The 11,421-nt window shown below is 38.2% G+C and overlaps 1 protein-coding gene across 1 annotated transcript; it reads right to left on the bottom strand.

The window, feature by feature from the left end:
* Nucleotides 1-6,251: 6,251 nt before the first annotated feature.
* Nucleotides 6,252-9,703, bottom strand: LOC139848718 (glutamate receptor 2.8-like). Its single transcript, XM_071838423.1, has 6 exons — nucleotides 9,466-9,703; nucleotides 8,400-8,814; nucleotides 7,889-8,120; nucleotides 7,186-7,504; nucleotides 6,741-7,123; nucleotides 6,252-6,644 (listed from the first exon to the last, which is right to left on the bottom strand). The coding sequence occupies exons 1-6, from the start codon at nucleotides 9,701-9,703 to the stop codon at nucleotides 6,252-6,254; spliced, it is 1,980 nt and encodes a 659-aa protein (XP_071694524.1).
* Nucleotides 9,704-11,421: the final 1,718 nt, after the last annotated feature.

Raw genomic sequence — 11,421 nt, 5'->3', positions numbered from 1 at the left:
AACGTGGCATGGCTGGGGTAGATTCGGGATGAATAAGGAATCTTTTATTAGTTCTTAGGATATAGTTGTCTCGGGTGATGTGCTTGTAGTCACATCGGGTTCATTGCGAATCGGGAAGTGTTACGGTGGATTCGGTTAGTTAAGTGAGTGAGCCAACTCACTAGTTCAGCGCTTACGTAGTCACCCTAAGTGGTGGAGGCATTATTGAGATTGTCATTCGTTGTAGTTACTCATCGTAACTAGGATGACCGATTAGTGAGTGTGTGTGCGACGAGGACTTAAATCCCGTGATGGGACGTAGCAAGTCTAATGATTGTAGAATTGGGTTGCACTCCGTAGAGTGTGTGGTTAGAGAATCGCGTAAGGATTTTAGTTATGAGTCGTCTTGGAATTTGCGAATCAAGGAGTCTTCGGGTCATTAAACTCATGGGAGTGAGATCCGTATGACAATGGTCACGTTAGTGTGATGGTTTATAGGGTAACATTCCTAATAGAATATCCCTTGTTGTAGTGGTTGTGTCGATATTTGGAAGAGTATAAGACTTGGTGTTCCAAGCACCTCTTAGCGTTAGACGGAAGTTTTCGTTAGGCTATATCGTTTGGCCTTGTGGAAATTGCGGGTAGTGTGTGATCGGTAGAAACATTCGATAAGATAATAAACCGTAAGGTTTTTCGGGAAGGTATGACTTCGGGTCATTATTATGGAGAGATAGGTGACATCGGGTGTATGGGACCCAGAGACTGAGTTTTTTTTTTTTAAGATTCGGCAGATTGTGGAGGGAGTTTGCATGACACGACGTCAGGTGCCTTCTTATACCTGCTAGTGTGATGTTCAACTCCAAAGATTGGGTGATCATTTTGTGCTTAGGGTTCCCATGAGATACCCTTGGAAGCAGCAGAGATTGTAATAGTGATCGACGGGTGATAGTAATTCGACGGTGGCAAAAGTTGAAGTTTAAGAACATTGCGGTATATACTTCTTATGAAGTGGCGGATGAACGCATCTTGTTACTCTTAAGTGATAGATGGGTGAAGATGACCGGTGATCTGGTGATGGAGTTAATGGACGGTTAGGCCGAAGGTTATGATGAAGTGTTGATATTGCGGTCGATGCAATTATTGTGTCAGATTGGTCACTCTTCTCCATGAGAGTGGGCAATTGTTGATAAGGGTTCGTTGCGTGGAAGGTCGGGTGATTCCGACTGAGATGCACGACTGATTAAGCGGAGTGGAATATGCCTAGTCATAGAGGCGTATGTAGGATCTTGGTGGAGTTGCTTTGCGAACGATGAAGGGTTGTTACTTGAGATTGTAGTATGAAGGTGCAATGTCATCGCATGTACGACATTTCAAGTAAATGTGTGTGTCAGCTCTGAGAGCCTGAAGTGAATTCGTGATGATTTGGGTATATGAGCAACGATGAGAAGGGACATGTGTTTTGTGGAATGGTAACTCCGTAGGATGTTATCATCTTGGCGGTGAGAATATGGAGCTGAATCCTAAGTGGGGGAGTTTTTACTGTCGTATGAGGAAGCTCCAGTGGTGTTAGATCAAGTGAAGTGTAAGACTTCTTATGTAAGGTGGTCGTGTAGCACCAAAGTGCGGTATAAGACCAAGTGCGAAGTTTGAGATCACGGAGGTGAGAGAATGAAGTTGTTGTTGCAGGTGCTCTCATAATGTAAAAGCTGGGTTGCTATGAAACTCAGATAGTATTATTGAATGGGTACAAGTTCAATATTGTGGTGGATACTGTATTTTCCCTGTCAGGAAACGTGATCGTGAAAAAATTGTCAGTGGATTATTCCACTTTATGGACGACTGTGAGGCGGAGATGGTCGGTTCTGATTGTCTCACTTAGAGACACGCGGATGTTGTTTGGTTGCGAGAGTGTGTACCCTAGTGATGTGACCCGTAGGTTGCATTGAAATGTCGAGGTCATCCTTAACGGACGGCTTAGGTAGGAAGGTTCACCCGGCGTTGGTGAATATTTTGTGGGTCGTGTGGCGAAACGCGGAAATTTGGTGATGATAATTTGCCGTTGACAGGATTTTAGTATACGAATAATTCATGCTAGTACTAGGAAGCCGTATTGTATGATCCAGAGGAGAAACCCTATGACGATGTGTTGATGTTTCGCCTAACTCATGGTGTATTATTGTCATCTTGGATTAATCCAGTGACGGGTAGTCGTGTGCGGATCGATCGGCGGGAAAGTGGTGCTTCTAAAGTGTTATTTTGGGGTTACCAAAATTTCTTTGTTGAAGGAATGACCCGGGTATGGAGCCGGAGGAAGTTGGTTCTTGGTCTGGAGAATATTCAGGAATGATCGGTTAAGTAGCACGTTTATGAACCGATGGAGTACGGAGTTTTAAGGAAGCATGAATCCTTCTCGATTTGGATTAATGCAAGACATGGATCACAACGTAGTGCACTTAGTAGATTGCGTTGGGTGATATAGTTATGGATGTAGCTTGTTGCGAGTTGTAGCCGAGAGTACTTGAAGGGATATGTGGTGTTTTTCGTATTTCCTATGTGGGAAATTATGAACGTTGAGTGTATGAGATACCGTTTGTTGCGGTAATGCGCGCTAGTGATTATTAGCGTGTGGTGGGATCTTCAGATTAACGGAAGATGTTATGGAAGTCGGGCTTGGTTGTGTTTCGTAAGATTGTGAGGCGTGGTTTCTATTATAAGTAAGTGAGAAGGCTTTAGAGCACTTACCTCTTGGTAGACACCACATAATACGTAACGAGTGGGTTAGTCGCGGTGTTAAGATACCACTCTGGAAATTAATGAAATGTGGGGTAGTCGCGGTGTTAAGACACCACATAATACGTAACGAGTGGGTTAGTCACGGTGTTAAGACACCACTCCGGAAATTAATGAAATGTGGGGTAGTCGCGGTGTTAAGACACCACATTCTAGGTAACGAGTGGGGTAGTCGCGGTGTTAAGACACCACTCCGGGAATTAAAGACATGTGGGTTAGCCACGGTGTTAAGACACCACATTGTCATAGTGGGTGGGTTAGTCGCAGTGTTAAGATGCCACCCGGGGGTTAGTGATACGCGGTGTTAAGTACACTAATGGATGTTGCGAACTCCGATGGTCTTTTGCGAGCACCGTCTCCTCGAATGATTGGTTAACCATGGTGGTGTATAGTAGTATATCATATTATATTGTTTGCATTATATGCTATTGTTAGTTCTAGCTTGCGGTATTGAGATTTAGCGTTATACTTTGCAATGGTATGCTAATTGAATTGCTAGCGTGTATGAGGTAATTGTGTAAGTGTTTGCAAGTAAGTAGATTATATATGTATATGTATAATTATTGCATTCACTAAGCTTTATGCTTACCCCTCTCGTTGTTTACCTTTTTACAGGTATTGTGTTATGAAGCTAGCTAGTTGTTAGACTAGATGTGTAGGAGCGCTTGGGCTCGATGGAGTAGCTATTGGATATTTGGACGCGGATTGGGGACTTGGTAGTCCCCGGGATTATGCTCTTGGTATTGGGTTGGGTTTTTGAGTCTTAACCTGTATATTGTAATGTAAACACTTTTATTTAACTTTTTGTGATGTAAAACTTGATTTGGATGTTACAAAGCGTTTGGGTGTGGATTTGAAGTGTTAAAACATGTTTTGAAGTGAAATGGGACTGATCAGGTGTGTTGGACGCCGTCCAAGTTTCTTGGACGCCGTCCAGTATAACGTGGGTTGGGTGTGTTCAGTCACAGAACATTTTAGTGTTACTGGACGCCGTCCTGATTGTTGGACGCCGTCCTGTCCTTTGTTACTGGACGCCGTCCAGATGGTCTGTTAAAAAAAAAAAAATTAAGTCATGTTTTTGGTAAAACGAAGTTGGGTCGTTACAGAAATCTTAAGACATGTACTTATAATCTGGAACTTCTCATAATTGTTTGATGTGTCATTTGTGAACTATGCTTGTCCGATTGCATGACCGTTGTGAAAACGTACGATAGCTAAATTAGTACATGTTAATTGGCTAAACGAATGTGTGAAATTCATGAGTTGACCTTGGTTTGAATTTGTTACCTCATTGACATGACCTACTGATGTAGTTGACTTAGGTTAACCAACTTGACCAAATTTGACTTTTGTTGACTTGCTTGACTAGTTGACTTATGTGTTGACTTTTACTATACAATGGCGTCGGTCTGAGCAATAGGACAACTGTACCGTGAGTTCGTCTTTTGAAACAAACTTATGTAACTATATAATGGTACATTTAGGTTACCTACTCGGTCGTTGTAATTTGACTACTCTTTGCTTGTGAATTGTCAAGTGCACTTAAGGTGAATCTACAGTCCCATTTTCTTTAACATTTTTGGGATGAGATACATGCTGCTTTCAAACTGTTTCTTAAACTATTTTCAACTGATTTACGCATTATACACGAGTGCAAACTGAATATACATAATGAGTTCGATCAAAAAGCCCTTAGCTTGAATATATTAATTACTTACGTAAGGCTCGAACTATAAGGACGGTACCGTAGGTTTGACAAACCTCACTCTACAGATTGGGTGCTTATAACTTTGTTACCGAATGCTTGATCAGCATTTGCAATATGGGGTAAAGGAAGTCGTGTAGCGCAATAGCTATCCGCGGGTTAAAGCTTTATATTCAAGTGCTCATAACAGATGTATATCTTTGCAACCCTTTGGTTGTGCGTTAGAAATCTCGTGGTATAAAAACAAAGAATTATTACACTGGATATTGTTTTTTAGACTCTGAATTATGCTACTTAAACCTGTGGTTTACAAACTTGAAACTAGACATGGTAATGTCTACAAACATTTGAAACAAAACCTTTTTGATGTCACACACATTTGAAACTTGACATCGCTAATCACAAACAGTTTAACACTTGACATTTGCTGTATGCAAACTTTTGACATTAAACCTTGGTGGTTTTATACTGATAAATGTTTACTGATTTCTGAATACTGATTTTCGGATACCGAGTACTGATAAACGATTCTGATAACTGATCTTTCGATAAACGAATTTTGAAAACTATTTTATGAAACATACGATGAATTATTTACTTAAACTTGTAGATTCACTCAACTTTATGTTGACCCGTTTTGCATGTTTTATCTCAGGTTCTTAAAGGTATTATGTTTCCGCTTACTTTTATGACTATGTGCTTAAGTGGTGCATACACTGGAGTCGAGCATGGGTTTTATGTCAAGAACAATTATGATCGCATTTTAAAACTGTTTCTATTTAAATAACGTTTATGGGTTATTTACTTATGTCATTAATGTTAAACATTTTGAATTATTTTCCTTTAATGACAATGCTTTTGAAATAAATGCGATTACTTTTCGTAAAACATCTCATATAGAGGGTGTGACCGTTAACTCTATCAAAAGTTAATATTCTGTTAGTGTGTTCTGACGGGGTGTTACACCCATTGATCCTAGTTTAAAGCTTATGCCCAACATGGATAAAGTTGTGTTACAACTTGAATATTCTCAAGCAATTGGATATTGAATGTATGTCATGACAAGCATAAGACCTAACATTGCTTATGTCGTGGGGAAGCTGAGTAGGTTTACTAGTAATCCTGGTACTCATCATTGGCATGTTGTTAATAGAGTATTCAAGTACTTGAAACGTACTATGGACTATGGTATCACTTATACCGGATTTCCTTCAATCATTGAAGGATATTTTGATGCAAGTTGGATTACCAGTATTGATGTGGGGTTGAAGTCCAATTAAATCTTCTAAAGTGAGATACCCAATTCCTTTCTAGTACAACGCTAGAAGGTGAATTCAATGTGTAAAGTTTACTTTCTGAAGATTGAAACACATATATATTATGATCCAAAGGTATGTCTTTAGTGTCATCTAACAATCATTTTAGGTAATTGAGATTTACTCGAAAGTGAAAGTTATCTAGTTATACTTAATAACGGGTTTAGAGAGTGCGGAGTGTATCAAAACCTAAGCTCTGATACCATGAAACTCTCCATTCACAGGAGGTAAAATCTTTATTGAAAAACTTAACCACAAATCCACAGCAATCTTCAACGTATTAACACTACAACACACAAACTACTTTTGTGCCTATCGGTCCGACCAAAAGAACAATTGTGTTTGGCCTCAAAACAGTTATACTATAGTGAAATTATAAATATGGTTATTTTTATTGTTTGAAGCATTATCACTATGCAAGTCTTTAGGCTATAACATGATTTCATATGTTGGATATTGTACTATGCAGTTGCTTGGTTTGGAGTTAACTCTACACCGAGATCACGAAGTACAACTCTGATCTGGAGTAACAATGCAATCAATTTCCCAATTCTTCTTGTTATAAGGTTAGATTGTATTAACCTCCATATCGCGTCCGGGTGTTTGGCTATCAGATGGTTCAACGCGGCAATGAACACGAAAGTAGAAACACATCCTAAAATAATGAACAATCCAGTGAAATCCGTGAGGTCTAGCTGTAATGGCCCATTCGATTCTTGTTCTTGAGATAATTGAGAACACTTGGACAAAGATTTCAACATGTTCTTCTCTATATAAGTTATCTCTGTAGTCTCTATTACTTTAAGTATTGCCTCTGAAAAATCCCTTGTGAGTGTTGAACCCTTCTGAAACGCCTAAACATAATCAAGAGTACAAAATTGTAAACATTAAGACTAAATGCTTACTAATATTTTCTTTCTCTGGAAAAAATGAATGAACAAGAGTATTACGAAACTAAAGCCGCTAAGTTTAGTAGAAACAATATTTTGATAGTCTTCGCAGTACTTTGCAAGGAAGACATTGGCGTGTGGAGATACAAAGAAAGCCGCGTCGATCTCTCTTTTCTTGAATGCTTCATGGAAGCCTTCGATGGATTTGAAATGCCTTAAATTCTTTGGGCTAAAATGCAAGACATTCACCAGGTAACGACTAATAAAAGAATTTTCAACGCAGCCAACAATATAATTGTTTCCATGAAATTTTTGGGTTGGGTGAAACCTCGAGTCAGTTATTATTAAAGAGAGTGTGGCTGAGAAACACACAGCAACAATCATATTTACGCAAAACCATGTAGCTAGCGCCAAGCGAGATAAATCGTTTTTAATTGGTTCTCCTGCAACATCAAGTGATTGTTATCTTAGCGATACAAAAACACAAAATGATAATATGACTTACTTTGTGACAGTGACAAAACTGCTACCGCGAACCAAAGCATATTTGTAATATATTCGAACGTTGATGAACCCTTAAAATCCATATTTTCATGTACGTGTTCGTTAAACCAGATGACTGAAGCCGTGCCTACTGTCATTGCCAATAATACAATCCATAATTTCGATGTAAACGCGTAAAGGAAGATAAACCCTTTATTGTAAGTATCTTTTTTCATTGGCGCCACCATCACTATCTCTGTCTCCATGTAAGGCTGCGAAAAGTCAGCATACTGGTACCGATATGATGTTATTTCTATATCCCCAATAACCATATCCAAGGTCTGAATTATGCAATACAAACAATTGTTATATTTTAAGCAAGTTAATAATTATTTATTTATTAACAGAAATGATTATACCACTCAATTTGTACACAAAAATTTTCATGGTATGAAATATATATATATATATATATATATATATATATATATATATATATATATATATATATATATATATATATATATATATATAAGAGAGAGAAAAAGAATAAAAAATAAATTTAAAACTGCGATTGGTTGATTTGATTAACCACCTCATAATGAACATTATTGTGAAAATTTTGTGTTCTAGCAATCCTCATTTTGTAATGTACGTATAGGCAAAATAAATGTAAAAAATAAATATAAATAAATAATAAAATATAAATAGATAAATGTTGGCACCTTATTATAAACTCCTGCCAACAAATCGTCATATGTCCCTTTGTATGGAACCATAACATAAGACACTGCATATGGAAGTTGTTTCATGACACCTTCAAGCACTTTTATAGTAAAACCGGTCACATAGGTTTTATTCTTGTTTGGATCGTAGATAACATTGACAAATTGATTGAAAACAGCTTCTGCAGGCACACCAATCTTCAATTGTTTCTGTACCTTCTCTGGTGAATGACTGGTCAGAAAGGCTATACCAGACTGATAATTTGGAAGACGGGGCATGAATGCTACAAAGGAGGTGTTCATAGAGACACGAGACACATAAGTTTGATTCTTGTTTGGATCAGAGATACCTTTTACAAATTGATTAAAAGTTGCTTTTGTAGGCACGCCGATCTTCAATAGTTTATGTTGTTTCTCTTGTGGATGACTGAGAGGAGTTACACCATACCAGTAATTTGGAAGTTTTAAACTAACTTCTGTCGACATGTAAAACATGGAAAACATAGAACACATGTTACCAGTTGGGATTATGTGTGTCTCACTAGGCAAGAAGATCAAACCGAGGTTCGCCTTTCTACTTTCAAGGTTATCGAAAGGGACACAAGACCCCGATGACCATATTCCAATCTCTCTGTAGCCTCTACCAATCACATTAATAACGTGAAAAGTTTGTTGGGTTAGTTTTCCAGATTTTAAGCTTACATTGCCACTTAAGTCAATGAATTCACTATGTGATATACTTTCATGCTTATTCCTTGTTGAACTCAACCCTTTTAAAACTTGAATGGCCTTAACAGCCACCCAAGTTGAATTCACTATCGGAATTGTCATGGCGGCTTTTGTGAACTCGGCAACTAAAGTGGCTTGTTGGGGGCTTATTGTTCCGATAATCGCTTCTACTTGGTTCCTCTCCATGACGTCAATTACTATTCGGAAACAAATTTCGTCATCATTAGATATACATGGTTTCAAAATTGATATCTAGCCAGATATAAAATTTAATTGACGACCCGCAGGGCTAGAGGTCTCGGGTTCGAACCTCGTCACCCGCTCTAGGAATTGAAATATATTCCTTGAAGGTGGCCCAAAGGGAAGGTTTTACCGACCCGCTCCGGGACTAAGATCCGGCCCGCCTGCCCCTCGGGATGGTTAAAGGGTCGGATCCTCAGAGTGTGGTTCGGGTTTCCTGCCCGAAAGCGCGCGTGTGTGTGCAAATGATGACTAGGCTTCAGTCCGGACTGATGCAAGCTTGCCTTTCAAAAAAAAAAAAATTAATTGACGACGTTTGAAGAATGTCAGACGGTGAGTTGACACAGGTGAAAGATTTGTTTATATTAAGACACGCTAAACCTGATGCTTTATACAAAATCGTTACTTATATATAGGAGTAGTTTAGAGCCCAATACAAAGATGTCCGGCTTCGTAAAGATCAGGAAGTACTAATAGTTAATATTTGAAAATTTTTACTTGCTTAAAGAGATGAAAATCTAAAGGAGACTTAATGAGAAATATATTCTTAATTTCTTACCGAATCAACATAAATTTTATGAAATACAGAGTATATGTTTTTTATGTACCTTCATAAACCAATCGAACCATGTTTCCTTGAGAATTTTTATTGTTTAAAACTGGGCAAGAACAAGTACGGTTCTTTATCTTGCAGAAATCATGGATAGCCATCTCCATGGCTATTGGTTGTTCTGTCCTAACACGTGAACTTTTTTCGACCACATCACCGATTGCTCTAACGACATGTTGGCTATTTGAACAAATCAAGCAATTTCCATTATTTGCACACACAATCAAAATACTCATTTCGAAAACAAAACAACCAAAGAGACACAACATACATGTGGAAACTCTCATGATGTCAGATGGACAAAAAGATAGATTGTTTCACAGGTACATATATAGTCAACTAAATTATATTTTGGAGCAATAATGAACACCACTATTTCCTTGGATGTTGGCTTCAGATATATTTAATTTTGCTTTGACATTGACCGAGTCAAAATATCTATCTTAGTCTTTGGTAAACCCCTCTTCAGTTGTTTGGAGGTAGCTTGCCCTGGGCATGAAATTCAACTGGTGTCATATTTTTCTGGCCCAAGATAAAATAGTACGGAGTATATTTAAGCGTCAACTATTTAAAGACTTTTGTTGGTGAATTGAAGTTATGATTATAAAAGCTTTAAAAGCAGAAAATGATTCAAATTGGATATTGTTCACATTGATACTAAGTGGAATGTGTTGGTGCAGATATGAAAATGGCGAGAGATCAAGTTTTATGTCAATTAAGCCATACATTCAAGGTTTTCATGTCAAATAAGTTGAAAATGTGAACAATTGACAATGTTGATACCATTACACTACATAATTTTTTTTTTTTTTGTAAAGCAAGTAAAGTTTTATTAATATATCGGAAAGTTACAAAAGCCCTATAACTATACAATGTAGTGAAACCAATGGAAAATGTATATACAAATTCATGAACAAGGGGGCCATTAAACACCACAGAACTTTGAAACATCAAGCTGGGAAGAGACAACGGACAGTACCGCAAGTGCGATGACAAAGTTGACTGCAACTACCCATTTAACCAAGTGAGAAATGGAGACCCAAGTCATGAATGCACTACCAAGTGGGGATTTTGATTCTGATTGGCCAATGCCAGATCTCTGTAGGTTCGAGGAGATGTAGAAGGAGGGATTGACTAGCCATTGATGTCACATAATTGTTGTTTTTTTTATGTCGTTTGGATATCCACGCGAATGATTATGTTTGGATTTCGGATAAGATTGTGGCGACACACCAGTCTTTTTTGCAAAAGACCTTGAGATTTCGGTATTTCCAAATGATGTAAGTAGAGGCCCATTTAATGGGCCATTACACTACATATTAACTTCCTGGAATCTGGTTTGTAGCTTGTATCTATTCTCCTACAAAGTCAGTGCATTTTTTGCTTGGTCTACCTTAAAAAACTCCCACTTGCATTTTCTTTCAAACTTCATACTTCTACAGGTATAACTATACAATTTATTACTGTAATTAGCAATTTGCTATATAAAATAGTATTATATATGTTTGTCTAATCTTCTGGATAGTTTTTTTCTTTTTTAATATCATCATAGATAGATTGTGACAACCGTAGAACGTAGATTATCATCTCTTTAAAATAAAAGAATAAAGAGAAACCATTCCAGCGGTGGCTGAGTGGTATCCTTGGTTTCACTTCGGTGGGGCCAGGGCAAGGGGTAGCAGTGGATTCAAGTTCGAATCCCACTCTTTAAAAATACCCGTGGTAGGCTTACTTACCATAAGCCGGGTTGCCCCTGGGAAGGTTTTACCGACCTATTCAGGACCCAGATCCGACCCGCCTGCCCCTCGGGATGGTTTAAGGTTCGGATCCCTGTAATATGGTTCGGGTTTCCTGCCCGAACGCGTGTGTATCTGCAAATGATGACTAGGCTTCGGTCCGGACTGATGCAAGCTTGCCGTTCAAAAAAAAAAAAAAAAAAGAATAAAGAGAAGAG

The sequence above is a fragment of the Rutidosis leptorrhynchoides genome, chromosome 5 (assembly GCF_046630445.1).
Source record: "Rutidosis leptorrhynchoides isolate AG116_Rl617_1_P2 chromosome 5, CSIRO_AGI_Rlap_v1, whole genome shotgun sequence".
Classification (NCBI taxonomy): Eukaryota; Viridiplantae; Streptophyta; class Magnoliopsida; order Asterales; family Asteraceae; genus Rutidosis; species Rutidosis leptorrhynchoides.
This window is presented reverse-complemented; position numbering and strand designations above follow the sequence as displayed.

Bases quoted from the DNA above. Each gene is read 5' to 3' on its own strand.
- LOC139848718 (XM_071838423.1), bottom strand. From the start codon at position 9,703: ATGAGTATTTTGATTGTGTGTGCAAATAATGGAAATTGCTTGATTTGT. The intron at 8,815-9,465 runs GTACATAAAAAA...GTTTCCGAATAG, and splicing joins GGTTCGATTGGTTTATGAAG to TAATTGACGTCATGGAGAGG. The intron at 6,645-6,740 runs GTAATACTCTTG...GATTATGTTTAG, and splicing joins AACTTAGCGGCTTTAGTTTC to GCGTTTCAGAAGGGTTCAAC.